Raw genomic sequence first — 23,940 nt, 5'->3', positions numbered from 1 at the left:
CTTGTCATAAAAATTTATCAAGGGTTAAAAATTATGTTACGCGTTTCATTTTGGTGGCTGTGAAATGATTTATGCAAAATCTGTGCCCTAACCAACAACGACAACAACAACAACACAAAAAAAAATGAATATAAATTGTGCAAATTCATGTTTTGGCTTATTCTTTGCCTTTTTTGGATTATTTTATTTTTCAACTTTTTATGTCCGGCAAATTAATTTAAAACTGTCTTATAATAACAACAACAAGAGCAGCAACCCAGGATCAGCGCGCATTGCACATTATTTATAATCTCACATTGAACTGGCGGAAGGAGCGACCTTAGGCCGCTTTGAGTGTTTTGCCCTAGCCGATAATAATTTTCTTATAGCCAAAGACGCCCGGGTAGTAGCCACCGTAGCCACCGTAGCCTCCAATGCCTCCATAGCCATAGTATGGTGAACCGTAGTAACCATAGCCGGGATAGCCATAGCCGTAGCCATAGCCAACGGGCCAGGCAGATGCGACACCGCCAACGCCGAATAAGAATGAGCGCGGATGACGAGCTGCTTGCCCCGCCGCCGGATTGCCGCCAATTTCCTGCTCCAATGACAGCAAATCCGTTTTTACAACGCCAACTGGTGCCACTTCCTTGTCAACAGCTGCGTCGACGCCGACACCGATGACAGCCGCCGCTGCCGTCGCCACATTCAAGTGCGTAACCAGCAGCAGCAGAGACAGCAGCAGCGGCCACAGCGACGCTAGCGGCGTGTACACTGAATGCATATTTAAATATTAATAATCGAGGAAAATATGATATTTCAATTTATTTCAATTGCTGGTCTCCCAACGATAGCTCGGCCTCAACGCTTAACGCACAACTGTCACTCGACTGGCGCCAAATATCATTTGCTATTTATATGTGGAATGAAAGCTCGATTTTCATTTAAAGCCAAATCTCTTTTACGCTCGCTAATTTTATTAAACGCAACTTGTTTTAATGAAAACCCAGAACACACAAATTGTGTGCTAACAAATGATTCGGTTAAGGCTGAAGCAATCAATGCGACCAACAACAAAAAAAGAGAGATATACAGAACAAATTATTGAGTTTACAGCAGCGTCACGAACTGCTAATGCTCTCACGAAATCATAAAAATTCTAAAATAAATGTATACGTATTTGTTGGATACGCTACGATTAAATCTCAATGCAATGCCAACGATGTGACTCGGCTAAAAGTTTTATAGAAAGGCGTACGTATAGAGTATATAGAAACAAAATATGGAAACGCACAGCTGATGCTCTTAAGAGATCGGAAAAGTCCTACAACATATTAAAAAATATATCCAGCTCAGGCTCTTACAAACATGAAAGCAAAATTCTGAAAAAAAAAAACTGTTAAATCTATGTCAACTAACAGTACCTAATATATATTTCATGCAATCTATGTGATCGCTCATCTAATAAAAGCATTTAAAGAACTTTCAAAATTGATCTAAAATTGAATTCCTTTAAAAATATTTAAGTACAACCAATCATTTATGCTTATTTTACTTACATTTTTCCCACAATGATATCAATAAATCCAAGTTCAAAATCCTGTCAGCTTATAAGCTTAAAATTGTTGTCTTAAGATATATGATATTTTACAAATGCTACGTGCTCAAGTACTTGAAATTCTCAAGGTTTAATATCAGTCAATATCAAGTTATTAAAGCATGACAAGGTTTGTCATAGCTAGAGCACACATCAGCCTTATAACATATTACGCATACGCAGCGTGGCTCGGTGACAGCCTGATGTTGTCTCGTTGGCTGCCAATTGACACATTTCGTGCTCAAATATGCGTAAATAACAATTATTGTAATTTGTTTTTTCATTCTTCTTTCGCTGTTGTTGTGCTCAGCGAGAGCAGCGAGACAAAGCACAGACTTGTTACATTCCAGCAGCAGCAGCCAGTGCATAGACATGTGTGTAACCTTAAACGTGCCTGAACCTTGAACTTGAGTGACAGTGCCAAGTGGCAGCAGCAGCAGCTGCTGCTGCGACGAGGCGGCAATGTATGCCGATGTGTCAACGGTTTAGATTGCGTTGCATGATTTGCAAGAAAAATGAAGACAATAGTTGAATTTAACACTTGCCAGGCGGATGCCTGTATCGTCGTTGTTGCCAGCAACAACAACAACAACAGCAACAGCAACAACAGTGACAAAAACAAAAGTAAAAACAAGTAGCGCCGTCAGCGCGTCACGCGATTTGTTGGTTTGAACAAGCATGAAATGAATATATTTGTCATCAGGCAAAAGTTATGACGCCCAACTCGTTGTCGTCTTCGTCTTCGTCGTCGCCGCCGTCGCCGTCGTCAAGCTGGTTTTTTCCCTATTAGCGACCCAGCCGGAAAGTGGGAAACAAAGAAAGCCAAAAACCCCCGCCACACGCAGCCAGTTCATAGCGGGTTACTAAATTTGCGTTTTAATTCTATTTGCACATTCAACTCAAAGTCACAAATGCGATTTCGTTCTCTTTCCAATGCGATAACCAATAGCAACAAGAACAAACTGCGCAGCATTCCCAGGCAACACAAACTTTTCGCGACTTTCGAATAGTCTCTGTAGTTGTGTGTGTGTGTATGTGAAGTGAGGCTGTGTGTCACCAAATGGCTCGAATGAAATTTATAAGCAAAGTTACAAAAGTGCACTGGCGCAACTTGATAAGGGTCTATGCCTTGTTCAGTGTTATATCTAACTAGGCCTCACTGCCTAAATATATATATATATGAAGACCAGCAGAGCGATGGTCACGCTCAGATATATCTTATCACAGCATAGTTGTGGTCTGGCAACTTTCTCAAGGCGCCAATAAGCCAAAGTAAACAAGACAAATGTATTCATTTCAAAAAGTGAGTTCCAACTTTGAGTTGAGCTAATTAAATGTTACTGACTTGTTGAACTCAAACATAAACTATCGATAAATGAGGCTTGAATAAGGAAATTAAATTTCGAGTGCCATTTGAAACTCTTTAAGATGATGGATCTATTATAAACCAGAGGTCAAACATTAAATACGTAGCCTTAGATATTAGCATATATATACATATATAATATAATTTGGTCCACTTAATTTTGTTTAATGATAATGTAAAAAAGAATGCCAAATATAGCCAATACGAAAATAAATTGTAATATAAGCTAGTCAAAAAACTGCAGGAAAATGCGGCTTCTTTCTGACATGAATAATTCTTCACTACATTCCCATCTCTCCAACTGGAATGTAATCCATGATTAAAAGGCGAATATAATCTTCAATTACTCGTATGTCAATCAATATTTCAAAGGAAGCAATTGACCAAATTAATGACAACCCCTGCTGGAAATTCATCAGCATATTAATTGGAGACTGCAAAGCCTATAAAACATAATAGCCAGACAAAAATGAAGAAAAAATATATTTAAATTAATCGATTTAATTTTTATTACATTAAATGTAAATAATTTAAGTTTCTGGCCTTGCACTTGTTTTAGTTAAAGTTTAAATAAATACATATATGTATATTTTATTGCAGCCATTTAAGTAATAGTGCAGAAAAAAAAGAAAAATTATATTCACACTTAAAATCATATGACAAATCATATTTAACAAGCTGATTTGTATATATAGTTATTACAGTTGCTCAAATATAGTAATCAAAACAATGATAGCAATCCAACATAATTATTATAAATATAGCTTTTTCTAAGGGACCTTTCGAATAACGTTGATTAATAATTAATAGCGGCAAAAGTCAAAGTGTAGCTACACAAGTCACGGCCACAAATTGATAAACTTCTGCACCCTTCACTGCCTGTACAACTATAACTTTGTTGTCATCAATAAATAACACATGAATTCATTTAATAGCACAATAATGCTGAGTAATTGTTTTTTATTATTAAACGGGTCAGCTCTGAAAAGTAATTAATTATGTTACGCTCTTATTACAATAAATAAATGTAACATCAATAAACATTAAAAAAAAAAAAAAACGAAATTAACCACTTGTGCACTTCATTACAATGCCATTATTTTTATGATTTTATGCCAGACGATGACAAAATAATATTATAATATCAAAAGCAAATAGAGAAAAAAATAAAATGCGCAGCAAAGTCAAGGAAGCAAACAAAGTCCTGCGCGCTCCATTCGCATGTCAACGGCAGCGGCAGGAGCAAAAAGTTCCCATTGCTGTCTAACTTTGATATTTAATGGTTAAATTGTATATTATTGGTGAAATGGGGGCGATTTTATTAGAGCTGTCAGTAGAGTTCATAGTCGACTTATTTATGCGTTCGATGACAGCCGATTTGCTCCCACCCTCGGCGAGCTGCGTCCCTGACGTGACAGCAATTTTCATTTAATTAGTTAAGCGAAATCATTTATTTTTGTCACATGAACTTTGTATATACATCATACATATATACCTTGTATATACATACATTCCTCAGTTATGTACAATCTATTAGCATTTCGTTAAGTCATTGTTCGTGTACATATATTTGTATATACATATATATAGGCTTATATTTCACTCAACTCAAGTCAAGCTACATGACAGCTGGAACGAGGCAAAGTTACTTTTTTTCAATTTAATATCACTTAATTATTATCGCAGTTGACGTTGTTGTTGTTTTCGTTGGGTTTGTTGCTATTATGGCAGGGCACTTTGCGTTGTCATTGTCACTGTCTCACTGTCCCGGCCAAGGACTCGTGTTGGCTAATGTGTCTATGATGTCTGCTGTTATTACAGGGGGTTTCCCCAATAATGATGCTTTTTATGATTTTTATGACATCGCAGCCAGGCAATAAATTTAGCACAAGAGCTGTATATTGGCAACACATTCTCGCCAAATCGACTTGAATGGCTTTTTTGCCAGGCTTAGCCAGAGACGCCTCGCCCTCGCCGTCGCACTCGTGCCCCAAAACAAATGCCAAAGTAATCAGCTTGCTGTGTGCAAAAAGTCAGAAAGCAGCTTGGCACCATGTGGCAGCTTTAAATTCCTACAGTCAGCACATTTGTACATAAAGAACAGCGGCGGACACAGAGACTGCAGGCGCCACGACAAAACCCACACACTCGAAACAACTTAACTCTTGAACACATGCCGCCAGCAGGCACATGGAAGAGAAACTTTTGTCACGACGACGACGGCGACGACGGGACAGACGGACGGATAGCAACAATGAAGACGACGACAGAAACTTGCACTCGACACACACACACACACTCGAGCACTCACACACACAGATGCACACAAACTGACGCCCAAAAGTCCAGGGAACATTTAACACAATGGGCACCAAAGAGAAAGCCATTAGCTCGGAAAGTGGTTAAACAATATGAGAGCTACAGGAGACAACAGAGCTACAAATGTGAAATAGATTCCAAATTAAATTTAAATATAAATGTCGCAAACTGTGCGGCACTCGAAAATAATTAAATATAACAGCTGTTTTGCCTAATGTTTTGTATTCAGCTCTGACATTTAGCACAGTATTCATTAACTAAAAACTTTTGAACTGATTATGCATTGCATTCAGAGGCAATCGCTACTCAATTTTTAGCTGAATTGAAATTAGCGTTTTAAGAGGTGATTAGGGGATTGAATAGATTTTTTTAAATATGCATTTTAAAAGTCTATTTTGAAAGTAAATACAATTTAATAATAAGAGTTAAATATATATTAAATTTCATATATTCTAACAGTTGATTACAGCTTAAAATAGTTTAGAGTTACATATTTTGAATATATTTGAAAGTTACCTAATGGAAGTTAATGATCATTCATGGATCTTAGGTACATTTACACATAATTTCCATGCCACAAATGATGAAATAATATTATAATTAATATTTTCTCTGGTAAAAGTCAACAGAAAATCGACAACTGAATCTTCGTTAAGACTGTTTGATGTAGATTGGTTTTGCAATTTTCCTTCATACCACAGGAAGTTCACAGAAGAAGCTCAATAATAATCATATTATTTTAAGAGTTTTCTCTAGAAGAATTCAGCTTTGATATTCATCCATGAAAGCAATATATAGAAAATTGAAAGGCCAATAAAAAATAAAAAAAAAATAAACAAATTTAATTTTTGTTTAATTCGAAATTTATAAATAAATTCGGTAGCTAGCATCCACAGTAGCATGTGCTTTATCAATGCTGTGTAATTAGCCGTATTACATTTTTGGCATAGAAATACACAAAGAATAGCCAAAAAACTTTTGTTTTGTGCGCTCTGTGGCTGTCAGAGCATTTCACAAGTTGTCAAATTTTGGGTTGCAGCCATGCCCAGTCTGCTGCAGCCCATCATCTCCAGCCGCCCCGTCCACCAACCTGGCCCCAGTCACACTTACCAACTTACCACAAGCTGCCACAGTACGTAGCTCAGTTTGTCGGTCTGTTGGTTGGCTGGCATTCGTTGCTGATGCTGATGCTGATGCTGGTGGTGGAGTCGGTGCTGGCAGATGGTCAGCAGTCGACTGCCCATTTACAACCCACTCGAAACATTTGTGCTACGTGACTGGTCACACTGGGTTCTTTGGGGTAGAAGGTAAATATCACTCTGGGGGCATTGCGTGACGTGGCCCACAAACAAACCAAATCGCATCGAAATGTACAATTTGTGAGTCCGAAATTGATTTGTCTTAATTTGTGCACATTTTAAATTGACTAAACACACAATGTATAGAGATACAAATAGAAATGCATGTATGTATGTATATATCGATATGTGCTTATTTTTTGCTATAAACACAAATAGTTTTATTTCGCTTGCTTCATCCCTAGGGCCAATTTAGAGCTAAAGCTGCTTTTAAAATATTTACACAGCACGCAAAACTATGCGGCACACATATTGCTCATTATATATGGTAAATAAGATACATGTGGCGGCTGTGGAGCACACACACACACTCGCACGCCCACTTCTGTGTGTGTGTGTGTATTTAGGCAATATGGTAAATATGCGTAGTTAAGCTTGTTATTTGTATTAATGATGGTAAAATGCGCAAAAACTAATATAAAACTTCTTTAATATGAAACGTCAAAACTACTTAAAAAGTTTGACATGCTCAAACGTGGCTGAGGTGCGCCACAGCCTAAAGCAGACGGCAACAGCAAATGGCAACAGCAAATGGGTGCATGGCAGCGGCAATTGTGAATGAGTTGGGAAAGCTAAAGCAAATACCCAACAACAAGCAAATCCCTTGATGAGTTATTAAATCATTTTAAGCCACTTACAACTAAAAACAAATTGAAATATCACGCAATACCTTAGAGAACGGAGCGCAGAACGCGGCCCACGCGACTTTGCTGGGTGTTATTGCTGTAGTAGTTGTTGTTGTTGTTGTAGTAGTTGTTGTTGCTGCTTGTAGCAGACCAAACGTAACAACTTAATAACGTACTAAGCCTTAAACACACAAATATGAATAGCAAGCAAGTTGCCGGTGAAATTCCACTCTTGGCAGCGTTCGCATTTTTGGTCTCACCTCAGTCAGCAGCCAGCCAGACAAGTGCGCGAGTGGAGTGGTGAGAGAGAGAAAGAGAGAGAAAATGTGAGAGATGGAGAGAGATAGAGGGGGACGAGCTAGAGCGCTGCTTAGCTGCTGCCCCCAAAACGCTAATAACTTTTAAGCTGCGCCCCAAAAAAGTTTTTTGCTGCCTGCTGCCTGCTGGTTGCTGCTTGCTGCCTTTAGCTAGCTTCAGCCAACTGGCGGCCCACCTTTTGGCTGCTCTGGTGCTCTGTTGATCCTTCGTGCCTGACGACGCAACTTCCGCTTTTACCCCATTCAGCTTAATTTGGGAGCGCGCTGGGAGTTTTGGTTGGCCAACGATGCCTGTTGAAAACCTGCTCAATAGTTGGCATACATTCTCCAATTGCCTACATGTGTATACACGCACCCGCTTCCAGTGCGTCATGCCACTCCTCTATGTGTATATGTGTGTGTGTGTGTGTGTGTGTGTGTGTGTGTGTGTGTGGTGTTCAGCAACTTGACTCGAAGCCTAAAAGTCAGTCAGCAAAATCAGCGACGCATAGCACAAGCGGCAGACGACAGGAAGCGACGTGTTTGCAGCGCAAGCAAAACTTTTCATTTAACTTCTATTGGGTGGTTGACCCCCAGGCACGCTAAAGCCAAACCCACCCACCCAGCTCCATAGCCGCACCACCCCCGCAAACTACCAGCATTAATATTGTTTTGTGTGCGAAAAAGCAGCCAAAATTACGACACTTGAGTGTGTTAAAAGTTGAGCGCATTGCTCGCTCGCTCGCTCGCCTGCCCCACAAATCGAAAAGTAAAAGAAAGAAGGAAAGAGCAAAGAAAAGTGAAAAGTGGCAGAAAGTTGTAGAGAGAGAGCACGCAAAACAGCAAAAGACAGCGAAAAACTTGGCAAAGACATGCGACGGTGTCGAAAGACATCCTGCTTGCCAGTCTTATGCTGAGAGAGAAAGACACTCACACACACTGGCACACACACATACACACAGAGAGAGAGAGAGGAGTCATATCTTCTCACATGCCATGGAGCCTGAGCTGCTTTGGTTCGGTTCCGTTTGCTCGTGGTTGTTGCTTTCGCTACTTTTGCCAGTTTACACGCACCGCTGGGAATCCACAGTGGAAAAAGGCGAAAAAGTTACCATGATCCATTAACGTTAATTGTTTGGCGGCGCTGGCGGCAGGCGGGGTGAAACAACTTGCCTGGGATTTGCACGACACGCAGCCTGCAGCTACGGCAGCAACACTCAGCCACAGCCACAGCTCTGCTCCGGCTCCTGCTCCGGCTACGGCTGCGGCAACAACAAAACAATGAACCGCCGCCGCCCAGCTGACGCTCTGATAAGGTGTGTATTACAATGACAGCGTGAAAGTTTTTCGGCAGCGGCACGCCCCCAAAGAACGCCCTACACTCAACAGTCGAGAGTTGAGTGCAGACAATAGTCAGCAGACTGCGAGGCACGACACGAACTCATACATACATACCTTCACATATACATACACATATATATATTTAGTTTACTAAATTCAATTAGAGCTGCTCAAATTGGCATGCGCACACCTGTCATTGGGCCTTGATAATGATGCATGTGGTTCCACAGGCAACGCCACGAAAAAAACTTTTGTGGCAGCAACTTTGTCCTGCATTGTCGCTCTGCTTTGATGCCGGGCAAAACTTACGCTAATTTTTAAGTCAAACTCCCCGACACTTTGCCATGCGATTTTTAAGTAATTGAATCCCCGAACACACACACACACACACAGACACAGTCACACTCACACTCACACAGACACACACACACACGAAGAGCAACTAAATCAATTAAAGTTATTCAAGCAAAATGAAACTTCCGCCCACAGTAAGAGTCAGAGCCGAGGACGCCATATAATAAAATTAAATGATATAAAAATAAAAGTGGTATTCAAGTTAAAGTTGTTGCTGAGGGGCCAAACGGCTTTTCACACTTGTTAATCACATTTTCGCGTCTTAAGTAAATAGCAGTCGATGCCCGCAGGCTCAACGTATTGTAATTAAGCGGCTTAGACGCGAGAACAAAAGCATTGCCTGCTTTTAGGCGCAGCCTCCAGCCATTCCCTCACCAAGGTCGAGCTCATTGTCGTCGGTCGGCTGTGGCGCCTTCAGAGGGCAGTTTATCGAATTAAAAAAAAAAATAAAAACAATAAAAAAAACAACAAGAAAAAGAGAAGCAAGTTATGAGCACGAGCGGGGGGAGCCCACACTTCATTGTGCGCTGGGGAGGCGCACAATAAAACTGAAGTAGCTGAAGAGAATGTTACACGCCCCCACCGGGTACTCAGCATACATATACATACATATATATACATGTATATGTATATATAGTATATATATGTATATGCTTGGTGGTGCGAATGGGCAGTCATGTGCACCGCCACAGCCCCAACAAAAGTTGGCATAATTATTTCATTAACACTTAACAAGTGGCCCAGCCAGAGCAGAGCCCCGAAGTCCAACAAACTCTGGCAGCGGCACGCAAAAACTTTCACATTACGCATTTGTGTGCAATTTTCAAATTAACAATTGTTAATTTTTTCTTCTTTTTTCTCATTTCTTTTCTTTCCTTAACACACAAAAAGATGAAAATTGTAACTTGACCATTTGCCTTTTTAAAAATACATTTTTCTTTTTGGTTTCTTTCTTCTTCGGTTGTATTTGTTCGTTTTTCGTTTTTCGTTTTTTAATTTCTGTTTGCCTCCCGCCGCTGGACTTTTCGAGTTTTTCGTTAATTTTTTCCTACCAACTTTTTATTGCGTGTTTAGCATAATTTTTTAATAATTACATTTTTGTGTGTTTGGCCACAGAAAATGAAAAGCGAAGGGAAGAGAAGAGAGTGCAGCGCGGGGCGATTGCCTTTGTGCCCGGTCCAGTCGTTAGCGGTACGCAAAAGTTTAACAAAGTTTATTTGCATTACTGACAAACTGTTTAATTAGGGATTTTCTCTGGATTTTCAGCATAGCAAACATTCGTTTTGTCTCGATCTCTGCACTCCAACTTCCAGCCACAAATACAATTAAAGAACAAAAATGATAAAGAATGCCCACACAGTCCAAACGCTGACGAATTGAACAATAGAAAAGTAAAAAATAATTCAAAGGGCTCTATCCGACATGGCGATACCCTGACTGATCTTAAGTATACTTCACAATTTGTAAAAGTAAATAAAATTCGATTTTAAAAAAAAATTAATAATAATTAAGAAACAAAATTTTGTTTACGATTTAAACGGAAATATTTAGAGATTTTATTATTTTTTGGGACCTATATCAACTCAAGTCGTCGCCCACATCAAGCAAATATGTATACAATCTTTAAGACAGCCTATGGCCATGCCTCTTTCTGCCTGTTTGACACATATCAGCAATGCAATTCTGCTCCAATTTCGCATTTTCGATGGGTTCAGGGCATACAAATATTTATTTAATTTTCAAAAAGAAAAAGTTTTGTCATAAACAATTTGCTTTCAAGCCGACAAAATACAGAAAATCATTGCAACAGATATTTTCTGAGCAACTACGCAAATTGCATTCGTAGCAATTGAAATCAATTCGATATAGCAAGTGCAGCTACAATATGCATGCCCAGTGGCTAAACGGCATTCGCAATGAACTAAATAAGATTTTGGCGCAGTTTGCAAAAATATGATGGAGTGAAACTTAATTTCTGTATTTGTTCGGGCATGAGCATGGAAATAAATTGACGGTTGAGTCTGTGCAGGCTTACAGGCACAGTCTCAGATAGACACACACGCACACATAGATAGACTGACGAGCATTCAATTTGATAACAGCTGACGGTCAATCAAGCGCTGCGTTACCAATTCAGGCATCCGGCAGTGGGCAGGCAAGTCGAGCTGCCATTGGCTCCCATCCATGTAATTGTTAATTACTGAACCAGAATTGTTATAGCCCTCACCCACCCATGCCTTAGGTTGACCAGGCACACGCACGCTGTCCAAATACTTGGAGATTGGTTTATTCAGGTCCGATCGCAGCTGCTGCCAGTGGCTTGTGCATATTTATGCTTGTGCTTTCTGTAACTCATCCTGTTGCTGTTTCTGGCGGACGCTGATTTGGTCGGCACACGCACAGTTAAGAAACGATGCCACAGACGAGCCCGTCAGCGCCAAAACAACAACGTCATGCCGCTTGATATTCGACGTTGAGAGCTGAAGCTGCTTATGCTGCTCCTCCTGCTGCTGCTGCTGCTGCTTCTTCTTCTCCTGCTAGTGCTAGCCCACTCCAGGCAAGCAGAGCCAGGCAACTCAACCAGAATGAGCCACGTCAAGTGAGTTCACAATTTTGCGTGCTACCATTTTTCTTTTACTCCTGCCAGCAGCTTCGCTTTCTCTTTGCCACAGATAATCCTTGGCATGCAACGCCTCTATCCTGTTAGACTTCTGTTCTCCTTTGCTCTACGCTCCACGCTGTACGCAGTACACTGTACATTGCTGTTCATTTTAGCTTTAACGGTCAGTTGCTTTGTTTCTTCAAATACCCTAAAAAATGATTCATTGCCTCCAATGGAGCTTACCGCATATCTTTGCAAGTCTATTGTGCAACATGGCTTATTGGGCAATCGATGCGTAATCCGCTCGAGACTACAGGATATCTTAGAGTCATGCATACTGCTTAAGCATTCTTGCTTACTTGCTTTACTTTTTCCTTTTTGTTTCGCCCGCTGATTTCGCTACTTAATTTTTTCGCCCTTTTCTTTTTTGTTTTTGTTGCCTGCCCTCCATTGCTGCTGTATCCGTATCTGTTTCTGTTTCTGGCTCTGTATTTGTATCTCTGTATGTGTGTGTGTGTGTGTGTATCGCGTCGCTTCCGTTCTTGCTGCGCTGATTGGGCGTATTTTGTTATTTTCATGTTGGTGCAACGTCGCGTTGTCTGAATCTGCTGTCAGTCAAGCCAAGTCAGAAGACGTCCAGCCATTCGCATGCTCGTTTCCTTTTGCTCCTTTTTCGTCTTTGGCTCCTCGTTTTTGCTGTTGTTGTCTCTCCACCACGTAATTAAAACTTGAAACGCATATGAATTAGAAAAAAGTACGGCAATACGCGACCCGGAACAAACCCGTTTTATGCCACTGGCCACCACCAGACGGCGATGCCATCTAACATCGTTAACATTGCTGATTAAGTTTCTTGTCCTGTGTCACTCAACGTGATTTGAAATAAAAATTTTACCAGACCAAAGCAAAGCCCGCAGGCTAAAACAGGCAAGCATTAACCCGCTGCTGCTGCACCAGCTGCTTTTATATATTTTTCTATTTATTTTATTATCTGTCTGTTGGCCTTTATTTAAACATCTGCCTTAGTCCTACATCTGCTGGCGGCCTAACTGCCTAACGACCAGGTCTACGCCAGCCGAGAATATGCTAATCGTAGCTAATAAAACCCTCAATGCTCCGACGACAATTTACTGCCTCTACTGGGACATTCTTCAACTCCCGCGACGCACTCCGCTGCAGCTTCCAGCTCAAAGTCTCAACTGGAGTCAAGGAATATCTAATGTGTGAGACGCACAAAGGCAAAGGCGTGCATATGTTTATGTGGCATTCCGGTAGGAGTGGCATTTAAACTAATTAATGCGTTTTATATTTACTTAAGTGATAGTTGGATTTATTTAACGCTAAATACTTTATCGCATATTTACATTAAACTCTAATAAATTAGCCAAAAAAGCCAAATGGCTGTGGGTAGAAGGAACCAGGATTGGCTAAACGCCGTCTGCCGAAGGCAACGCGACGCCTGCTGTATCCGAAAGGTAATCTGCCGCCTCCAAATCGTCGGCCGCCTCCGCCAGCAAACCGAGCACCGCCGAAACGTCCAAAGCGTCCGATGTTGCCTAACTGCCTGGCCAAGCGCAAAGCCGGCATCTCCTGCTGATCCGCTGCCTGATTTACATCCGCCAACAACAGTTGCTTCATTTCCGCTGCTGGAGCAGCAGCAGCAGCAGCGCCCACTGCCAGCAGGGTCAGCAGAGCACTCAGCACTATTAGATATAAATGAATAACACGCATTGCACCCTCGCTATAGGGCACCGACTCTCTGCAATACTAAAATGTAACAAGCACTCGACTCGACTCTTTATATATGTATAGAGGGGGCTGCTGCTGGTGCTTGGCATGCCTGTTAATTCTTAACGAGCGGCTGACCCTTTCGAGCAATTAAATTTCCTGAGCATTATCAAATGGCCAAGAAAAATCCCCTTAAAGTGCCGCCAGCGCGTACTGAGTACTGAGCCCAACTGCTTCTTTAACTGTTTTGCTGTTGTTTGTTCGCTTCGTGGCAGAATGAACCTGAGCTCCCGAGCTCAGTGGCTGGCTAATTATGTCGTCGAAGCACAACAATGCCAAGCCAAGTACATAGACCACTAATCCAATTATACGTATACGCAATTTCATCGTCAGCATTATGCCGATTCTAATGCTCATTAAGAGATTTCGTGTGCACACTTCACATGTAAGTTGTTTACAATTTGGAAAGCCAATGCCTCGAGTGCCCCCCTCCTCCATTCCTCATTCCCACGCCACCCAACTCTAACGCAAATGATACATGCTTACAAACAGGCGTACTCGTATTTATAAGCCATAAATAACGTGTAAACAAAGAGCTGCCATAACAAGCATACGCCCTGTGGGCAACTGCCAAGCGGATCCCACTTCTGCTGCTGCCACAACAATGGCAGCTATATAGCTATATAGCGGCAAACAGAAACAGCATCGCGGCCAAATTATAAGCCTATAAAAGGCAATAAAAAACTTTGCGATATCAAATTACAACGCCCTCATAAAGTTATAAAAGTTTCAAGCGTATCCAACAGCACGTTTCGGCACCGCAGCCATCTCGCCCTGCCTTATCCCCTTTGCCATTGCCTTTGCCGTTGCCGAAATCGATTCCAGTTTCGAAAGAGGCCTAATATTTTCAATAACAAATCAATCAGCTGCTGCTGCGGCTGCTTCTGCTTCTGCTCCTGCTCCTTCTCCTGCTTTTACTCCTCCTGCTGCGGCTGCTGCTATAGCTTCTATCGGACAACAAGGATAATCAGTTAGCATGGCTTTTGCCAGCTGCCAGCTGCCAGCTGCGAGCTTGGCTCGATGCGAGCATGGCCCATCATCAAGGTGGTGTAGATTTATTGAGACACGCCCCTGATAAGATGCTACGCAGGGCAAGTGAAGTCAAGTCAAGCCGCTTTCATGCTCCAACGCCCATGGCCAGCTATTTACATATAGAGTCTTGTTTGCTATCAACTTTTAATGTCGCTCCCGAATATATAAACAATTTTTTCCGTTACATCCTTTTTAACTGTATATCAAACATTTATTCTTTGCGAAAACTTTCGGAAAATGTTTGCCGTAGCTGCGTAGCATCGCAGCGGCATCTGTAGGGGTAAGGGCAAGGGTAAGCAGCGTAAGGGTATGCAATGAAATGCCTGCCCTCAGTAGCTCCAGCCTCAATATAAAGACATTTTTCCTTTATGCCCGGGCACAGCGCACATAGAGTTTTGAACAAAACTTTTATAAATTGCGGGCGGGGGCGTGTTTAAGTATGTGTGTGCGTCGGCGTGTGGGTGTGTGTGTGCGTAGCGACCACGCTAAGGTCAAGGGATAACAAAAGGCGTAAATTTAAAGCCGAGTTAATTTTTTAACAATAAAATCCGCTTGTCAAAAGCGAAATTTAACAGCAACCATTTAATCTTTATCGACGGACGTCAAACGGTGGCAATTTAAGAGAGTAAAACGTTCCAGATAAGGCGCAATCCATTTATTTGTTATATAAATAGCGGCAGTTTATATACATTACATATATGTGTACTTAAAAGGCTTTGATTACAAATATGTTTTGAGCTAAGCCATAAATAAACTCTATAATTAAGAAGAGTAAGTTAAGCCGAAACTAAACTTTAAGTCGAACCGAAATATAATTTAGTAATTTTCATTGGCCAACTACGGGCAATCTGAGCACGGCTTCTATGCCAAACTCGAATAGCAATAGAAAGTTTGAGGCTGCCCTCACAGGATCACAGCTTCATGGCCAAACCAATTTATATGAATTCACCAACAGTCTAGCTAAACGATAGCCGGGGCCATAAAACTAGAAGTGGTTTGGCTCGGGCTTGGGCCTGGGCTCGGGCTCGGGCTACCCGAAGTTTTGCCCGGCCATAAGCGCTGCAGTAACTCCCAAATGAAATGTATACTCCGAGTCGAGCATTTTATATTAACTGTCTGGCTAAGCGTGAACAACAACGGCAACAACGGCAACAACAGCAATCGCTTGCCCTATAATAATAACGGAAACTTATTAGGCAACTAGACAAGCCCAGTTAAGTTGCCCCCATACGCAATACACTCAGGGCAGCTGGTCAAGTGGCTACGAGACAGAAATTCAAATGTCTAAGCTGCGAAACTTCTACGAAAGTAATTACTTTCCAGAACTTAATGCCAAAATATCAATTAAAGTTGCATTTTAAATACCTGAGTTGGAAAAGTATACGGTTTTACCAAGGCTCGCCAGCCCCAGTCATTATGGAGACTTTCTTATGAATTTGAAATGTGTTAACTTTTAATTGACACAAAAGACATTGAAAAAATCTTCATTCATATAAGAATAGACTATAAACAAATATGTACATATAAACGCAGTTAAAACAAAATAAGTTACGCTTGAGACCAAGACTACATGAATATATTAAATCGAACACGATGAATTAAATACATTTTACTGGAGATGACTCTTAAATAATTTTTTTCAATCAATCAGTCTCTTTCTCTCTTCTGCTATCTTTTCGGTCTTTATCTTTCTTCCTCTCTTCCAGCTCCTTCTTTATCTCTGCTTTATCTTTCTATATTCAAATTCTTTTCTTGCGCATCCCCTCAACTCTTCCACTTGTCGCCACTCATTCTAAATCCCTTTATCTTTCTCAATATCTCTCCAAAATTCTTATTTTCTAGAGCTCTCTATATTTCCCTCTTTTAGTCCCAAATCCTGCATCTTTCTTTCTCTTTCTTCTTTCTTCTCTTTCTTCTCTCTCTCCATGATTCTCAGTACCTCTCTTTCTATCTTCCCTTCCTTTCTCACAGATGTATCTCTTAGCTCTAAGTCTTACCATCTTTCCCGCCTCTGCCCTGTTTCTGATACTCTCTGCACCGCCGGCTCTATCATTTCATTCTCTCTCTGATTATTTCTCCCCCTCTTTCTCTCCCTCTCTCTCTCATTCTTTCTCTCTCTCTCCCTCTCTCTCTCTCTCTCTCTCTCTCTCTCTATTTGTCTGTCTCGCTCCCTCTCTCTCCCACTCTCTATCTAACTCTCTCTCTCTATCTCTCTCTCTCGCTCTCATCCTGCTCTCCTTCTATCCAAATCTCTCTGGAATGTGTGCTTCTCTTCGCACATTTAGCTCCCATTAATGCAATTTTAATCCGAACTGGCTTATTGTTTTGCCCAAGCGCTAATTTATGCAGCCGGACGATGGGGACGGAGATGATGCCAGTTCGTGACGAGTCTAGTCCAAATTTTAAGTGCGATAGTTCTCCGGACTGTCAGTGGACCGCACATCACATTGTGCGGCAGCTTTGGCTGTGGACGACGCGTCGTTAATTGACCCAGTTTTTTAACTGGCATAAAACGTTTAAATTTGAATAAGCAAATTAAACAACGACACTCTGGACAAACTATTTCTCAACCATGACGCGATCATTTTGCATAAATGAATAAATATGGAGCTGATGGCAGCTTGGCCATTGCTATTTATTTATCTCTGTCCGTGGATTTAGCTAAGGCTCTATGGAATGTTCTATAAAACAAGAATATATAAATAATAATAAAAAACAACTAAAAATCGTGGCACATGCGGCAAGCCGCAAAGCTGCACAGAGGCATTGAGCCATCGAGTATTGTTAATGGCCAGGCCGCGCATAAAACAAACAGCTAGCCAAACAAAAACAAACATGCGAACAAACAGGCTGGCAAATAGGCAAACAAACAGCAACAACACCTACAATAACAGCAAAGCCAACACCAGCAAACAACAACAACAAACAAACAACAACAAACAGCAATTTACACTTACGCACCAAAAGTTGAGGCTTATGACGTGTGCGTGCGGCGAGCATTGTGCGGTACGGCCCGGAGAGGTCTTGGCCTGGTCAATAGCATAACTAACCTTCAAATGAAATTAGCACATTTGCACAGCTTACCTGACCGCAAGCACTGGTTAAGCGTTGGGCCAGCAGGTGGCAGCAAAAGTTGAACGTACCTGGGCGTGCCACCACTACCAGCACCACCATCCACCGCCACCGCCATCTACCGCAAAGTGAAATGTTTTGCTCTTTAAACATCCACTGAGCCATTCGATTTCATGAACGCCACTTAGCGTGCGACTTAATGGTGTTGCCAACTGGTAACGGGCAACGGGCGCCGGGCAACTGCCAACTGGTAGCTATATGAATTGGCTTTTTGTTCCATTTTGTGCCGCAATCGCATATTTAAATAGTTTGTTTTATGACGTTTACATTAGCGTCTCATTTCGCTAACAAGCGCCCAAGCAAAAAAAAAATAAATGAAACAAAAGTTTATATTTTATGCGCAAAGTTCTAAGGCTATAAATGGTCGAAAACATTCGCTGGCCGGGCCACAGTTGTCTCCACCAGCGACATACAAACCACACGGGTCAACACGGCTGCCGCCACACCACATACCAAATAAGCACAAGTTGAAGCAGTTCGCCAGTTAAACAGCTTAAGGAACACCGGACATTATGCGGAACGGCGCCATATTCGGATTATATGCGCTGCTGCTAATCGTTGCCTGCCAATTGGACGCAACAGTTGGCCAAAGCCCGAAGCAGCAGCAGGATGCGGCACAGCCGGAGGCACAGCCAGCGGCCGGCGGACAACGCGTAGAGAGACAAATTGGCTATGGAGGCTATCCGTCATACTATGGCGGCTATGGATTGGGTGGCTATGGTGGAGGTATTGGAGGCATTGGCGGTATTGGCGGCATTGGAGGCATTGGAGGCATTGGCGGCATTGGAGGCATAGGATATGGCGGTTATGGTGGATTGGGATATGGTGGACTGGGATATGGCGGTTATGGCGGATATGGAGGATTAGGCTACGGTGGCTATGGTGGATACGGTGGCTATGGTGGATATGGTGGATATGGCATGCGTTATCCCTATAATTCCTATGGCAGTATATACAGCGGCGGTTATTATGGTCGTCCTTATGGTTATGGCTATGGCATTTGAGCAGCATGCTCCATATGAAACTCTTAAGCGAAATACATATTTACGTTTTGTGTGAGAAAATTGAGTACGGATTTATTTATCTTAATAGCTAAACGCGAACGAGTCCGGCGTTGCATGTCTTCATGGTCCTTTGATACGCTTAAATACACTGCGACTCAAAACGATTACCGCTTTCATTCATTAAAAGCTCGTATGGCTCACCTCATTATTTGCTTAGCCCGACGTTAACAAGTGCACTCACTTGTGGCACACGCCCACTGGCTGTGCGGCGTGCACAGCTGGCGATAACTGCAGCTTAAGCAAATAGTACTGAGTGCCGGCGGGCGACTCGGGGTGTGGGCGGGGTGCGCGCGACAGGAAGAACTGTATCCTTTTTAGATTTTAATTACCGATACTGCGACAGAGCACTGTGTCAGCAGGACAGGACGACGCACACACACACACATACACACACACACAGAGAGCGCAGTGTAGCGTCATTATCCAAGTCCGAAGTCCAAGTTCTATAGTGGCATTTAATTAGTGTGACTTTAAACAAGTTGCATTGCTCATACGCACCGCTGCACCAGCTCACATTCCGAGTCCAACTCCTGCACAGCTTAAAGCAAACAAACTTGCTCAAAGCGACAGACCAATTGCAAAAGGAAGTGTAGACTAAAGAGAAACCTGGGCATTCACAAAACTCGAATGCTCTTGCTCAAGAATTGTAAAAGAACTTTTAATTATGCAATTTTGCTGTCAATCCACAGCCATAAATTATGCATTGTTAATAAATACTTCCGTAGCCAAGGAAAAAATATTAATATTACTTGAATGTTGCAACTTGCAACTAGCTGCTTTCAGAATCTGACCAACTACTTAAATGGTGTATGTATGTCTCTATCCTCTAAGCCGCTTGCAATTGCAAATATTTTCTATGGAGCTTGCATACCCTGTGCCCATGCGAACTGCGAAGGCGGGGTAGAATGGCTTGAAATTGCATATGTAACAGGGGAAGGTGTATATTTATTTATTTACTTATTAGGGCTTAGAATTAATGTAAAATTACAAATAAAAATAAAATTAAATATTAGGCACTGGCATTGGAAGCCCTCGGCTTGTAGGGGGTATATATATTCTTTGAAAGTATATTTGTGCTGATCAGAACGACGAGCCAAGTCAGCCTAGCCTTGCTCTTCTATCCATCTATGCGATCAAACGGCGCTCCTTCCATCACTCCTCCGCTGGTTAGCCCGTTCGTCGTCTATTGCTTCGTGCAGCCACTCATCAATCAGCCTGTCTGTCCGTCCGTCTATCCATCCATCTGCCAATCGTTCTTCCGTTCATCCATTCCTCTGACCATCTGTCAATTCGTCCAAACCAAACCAAACCCGTGCCTAATCTGTCTGTCTGTCCGTTCCTTCTATCCGCCTGACTTTCTGTCTGTACGGCTTTTTATCTTTACTTTAAATTTCATTCTAGTTCTTCACAGTATTAAGGGTATCTCCTAGTCTAGCACGCCCAACTCTGTTAGTAGTCTTTTTTTTTTTTTTTTTTTTGGTTGAATACCTCTTTGAGCGTGCAAACCAGTTGAATATGGAGTGAATAGCGTATGCATGTGATTTAATTTTTTATGTTGCACGTATTTGTTTAGCTGCTCTCAGCCGTCAGCTGTGTTTAAAATAGCAATCAGATAACACCTGTTTTTATTTTTGCACTTTTTTATTTTCTCTGTTGAAAAGGCAACAGAGTGTGTGCCCTTTCAGCTTTTAGCTACAGCTGCTGCTGCTGCTGCTGCTATTTCTGCTGCGGCTTCATTGAAAGTGGACTGCATTTACCTTTTACGCGCTTGACGCTGGCCAGCAAGCATTGAAAGCCTATACAGACTGCTGAAAGCCGGGGCAAAACTAAGCTGGCCAACTGAATGGCTGCCGCGTTGCCAGGTAATATAAGCATCATTTTATTCTTACGCTCTGCGGTCTGTGTGGGGTTTCGACTGTTTGTGAAATTCTCCACAAAAAGTAGCTACAAATAAAAAGCATCGACAGTGGAGAGATTTAAGCCTGTCAATGTTTACAATGCTGGATACTAACAACAACAAAATAGAGGCTAAGAACACATCAAGAGTTTATCCATTGACAGAGCCAAGACGGGGCCCGACAAAGACGCATCGACGTCTTGTGTATCGCCTGCGATATATCACGTAATTTGTGGCATCTCAAAGAGCGCTCACAATGTGCCTGCCCAGATTCGTTGCCGACGGCAAGCGACCCTTTGAAACGAGCGTGCAGGGTATTAAAACAGATTGGTCCTCAACTGATGGGCAGATAGACACAGGCTAAGATGTGAAGCAAATGGCCGCGGTCAGGCCGCAACCAGAAACCTCGCACCCTTTCAGCGTGCAAATGCGCAAGCAACAGTTGTGTTTAGTTTTCTGAAAGGACTTGACCAAGGAGCTGCTGCTCCTGCTCCTGCGGCTGCTGCTGCACAGCACTCACAAAGACAGCCCTCAAGCAGTAGCCAAACAGTTTAAAGCGCATTAAATTTATCTGATGGCTGTGTTAGTGTGTGTGTGTGTGTGGATTGGTATAGGAAAGCGGCTAGCAGCCGGGCCACTTGGCTTATCAATGCATTTTAAACGAGCTGCTTGTAAGCTGATGTCGTTGAAATTAATGACAAATTAATATTAACAAAGCAATCTGCTGCTGCTGCTGCTGTTGCTGTTGCTGCTGTTCGTGTTGTTGCCATTCGAAAACCAAACAAACCGCAATTTACCCATAGACGGGCGACAACGGCCCAACGACGACGGGCAGCGATTTGGCTTGAATGTTACTTAATTGGAACTTAATGTGCATGGAATTGTTTACAAGCGCCGCGACGGGCATACCGAACAATAGACCTTAGATAAGCACAACAGCCGACAGCTTTGAGCAACACTTCAAAGCTATGGGTCAGGCGAAGGAGTGGGCGGAGACGGGATTGGGGGCGCGGTGCCAAAAGAAAAATGCGTTTTAAAGTGACACTTGATGTAGGTAATGCGACAGCGTAACAAGCCAAATAGAAGAGAGAGAGAGAGAGAGAGAGAAAAAACAGTGAGAAGAAGAATAAGGAAATACACAATAAAACAAAATGAAACAAAATGAAATAAAACGAAATCAAATAGCCCAAGTGGCAGCTCGACTGCTCTGCCAGTGGGACCCAGGCAAATGCCCTACAGTAAACACACGGAATGTGCGCAGGCAAGCACACTTTTAGCATTCAAATTAAGAGCAACTTACAACAAATTGCACAATTCATTTTTAATGGCATGTGTACACTGGGAGTCCTGCCACTCCGCGCAGCCAATATGCTTTGCAGTGTAGCGCATTAATAGCCATGGACAGACTACCCAGGCATACAGACATATACGAAAATAAATGAAAAGTGTGGCTTATGCGAGAATAAAAACCAAACTTCCAAGTATTTATTAGCTTGAGTAATTCAGCTGAATCTCAACATTTAAGATCATTAACACATGGCGAAGGCTAACTGAGTTCTCTAAAGTACATTCACTTAAGGAAGATACTCAAGTATGTATATAAAAATGTCTTGTCTTATCTCAATCTACAGCTCTTCTCTTTAAAGTATTTCCCCTTACTTCTCTGCCTACTAAATCACAATATCATAGTATATATATGACCATAAATAGTTGGCTTTAAGCATATCTCTTGGTCGCCTCAACGACCACACAATTTTTACTTTTCTTATATAATGTATATATATATGTATATGTACACATATATTTTTTTCAAATTACACTCAGCCAATACGAGAGCTTTAATTTGCTCGCACACTCACCGCTGCTGCTGCTGCTGCTGCTGCTGCTGCTGCTGCTGCTGGGACTGGGGCTGTGAGAGCTGGAGTACATTATCTTAAGAGCTGCTCCTCTTTTGCTGTTACAATAAGTCCTGCGCCGACTGCTCAGTCGACGTCGGCGTCGCCGTCGCAGCCACCATCATCACTGTCCAGCGTTGACAGCTGTTACAGCTGCAGAAATATGCAAATTGGAAGGCGTTTTAATAGATAAAGAGCAGCGTGCCGCAGCAGCCCCCACGCAAAGTATAAGACGAAAAAAGGACACCAATGCACAATGGTGGAAAATCTGCAAAAAAACCTACAAAAAATATCTATATTCTATTAGGGGAAAGGAAAAACAAAAACGGGAAAAGTAGCCATAGAAATGTCTTTGCTGCACATTGTGGAGCGAAGTGCCGAAAGCTCATTATCCCATTTGCCACATAAAAAATGCTTGAGCGAACACAAACCGAACCGAAATTTAAAAATACCCATATTGAACTTAAATGCGTACTTAATTTCCTAATTAATTACAAATAAAAAATGTCATAAATAACGGGAACAGAGACAGCAAAGGGTAAACATTATGTTGTGATTCAGTTCAAGATACAATTGATATCAATTTTCTCTTTCAGGATCTCATAAAGATAATTGAACTCAATATCAAAAATTTTATTTTAATATAAAAACTTTTGAATAATTTAGTTCATTAATTATTATAAAATTTATCTACATTTTTTTATTGTATAATTTAACTGCTCGCATTATTTATATTATCACTATTATTTATATAAGACATGTTCTTTCTTAATATAATTTTTGTATTTATTCATTTTAAATTTTATTTTAATGAGATTCCTTGAGATATATAAATCTCAGACTTGAGTTGCATCGTTTCAAATTCGCTAGGAAATGTTTCATATTTATATACATTTTGTGTCTTCATCCCATGTTTAATAGAATTTTCTTTTTCAGCAACTTCATTCAAAAGTAATCAAATGTCAGGATCTTCACTAGACTGTAGCTCCACTTAGCTAAGTAGTAGATGACATATTTAGCCCACCGTAGACCAGGGCTCACACCCACATCCCTGAGGAATATGTGAACGTGTGGGTGTGTGTCTTTTTTTGCTCTTTGTGTTGAGAGCCAGCTCTGTTTTTGGGATCCTGCGGACTGAGTGCCGTTAACACTACGCTCAGCACGGAGGCGGCAAATCAACTTAAAATGCAAAATAAAAATGCTAACTTTCGGTCGTTTGTTATTTACGTCGACGGAGGCAAACTGTAGTTAGTTGCGTTGTCATGGCCCGGCCGGTTCGCGTCCAGGTTCACGC

At 41.7% G+C, this 23,940-nt stretch overlaps 3 protein-coding genes across 3 annotated transcripts; 1 reads left to right on the top strand and 2 right to left on the bottom strand.

Annotated features, from left to right (window-relative positions):
• Nucleotides 1-173: 173 nt before the first annotated feature.
• On the bottom strand, nt 174-879 carry LOC6575264 (shematrin-like protein 1). Its single transcript, XM_032733516.2, has one exon. It carries the CDS (start codon nt 761-763, stop codon nt 344-346), a length of 420 nt encoding a protein of 139 aa, XP_032589407.1. The 5' UTR covers nt 764-879; the 3' UTR covers nt 174-343.
• A 12,339-nt stretch (nt 880-13,218) lies between these two features.
• On the bottom strand, nt 13,219-13,572 carry LOC122756988 (DEAD-box ATP-dependent RNA helicase 7). Its single transcript, XM_044007986.1, has one exon. It carries the CDS (start codon nt 13,567-13,569, stop codon nt 13,219-13,221), a length of 351 nt encoding a protein of 116 aa, XP_043863921.1. The 5' UTR covers nt 13,570-13,572.
• A 4,730-nt stretch (nt 13,573-18,302) lies between these two features.
• Nucleotides 18,303-18,794, top strand: LOC6575261 (keratin-associated protein 19-2). Its single transcript, XM_044007985.1, has one exon. The coding sequence runs from the start codon at nt 18,303-18,305 to the stop codon at nt 18,792-18,794; it is 492 nt and encodes a 163-aa protein (XP_043863920.1).
• The last annotated feature ends 5,146 nt before the right edge of the window (nt 18,795-23,940 follow it).

The sequence above is a fragment of the Drosophila mojavensis genome, unplaced genomic scaffold (assembly GCF_018153725.1).
Source record: "Drosophila mojavensis isolate 15081-1352.22 unplaced genomic scaffold, ASM1815372v1 contig_231, whole genome shotgun sequence".
Lineage (NCBI taxonomy): Eukaryota > Metazoa > Arthropoda > Insecta > Diptera > Drosophilidae > Drosophila > Drosophila mojavensis.
Note: the sequence above shows the minus strand (reverse complement) of the source record. Positions and strands in the feature narration are given on the sequence as shown.

What these genes read in the sequence shown, in the direction of transcription:
- LOC6575264 (XM_032733516.2), bottom strand. Translation starts at nt 763, where the DNA reads ATGCATTCAGTGTACACGCCGCTAGCGTCGCTGTGGCCGCTGCTGCTG.
- LOC122756988 (XM_044007986.1), bottom strand. Translation starts at nt 13,569, where the DNA reads ATGCGTGTTATTCATTTATATCTAATAGTGCTGAGTGCTCTGCTGACC.
- LOC6575261 (XM_044007985.1), top strand. Translation starts at nt 18,303, where the DNA reads ATGCGGAACGGCGCCATATTCGGATTATATGCGCTGCTGCTAATCGTT.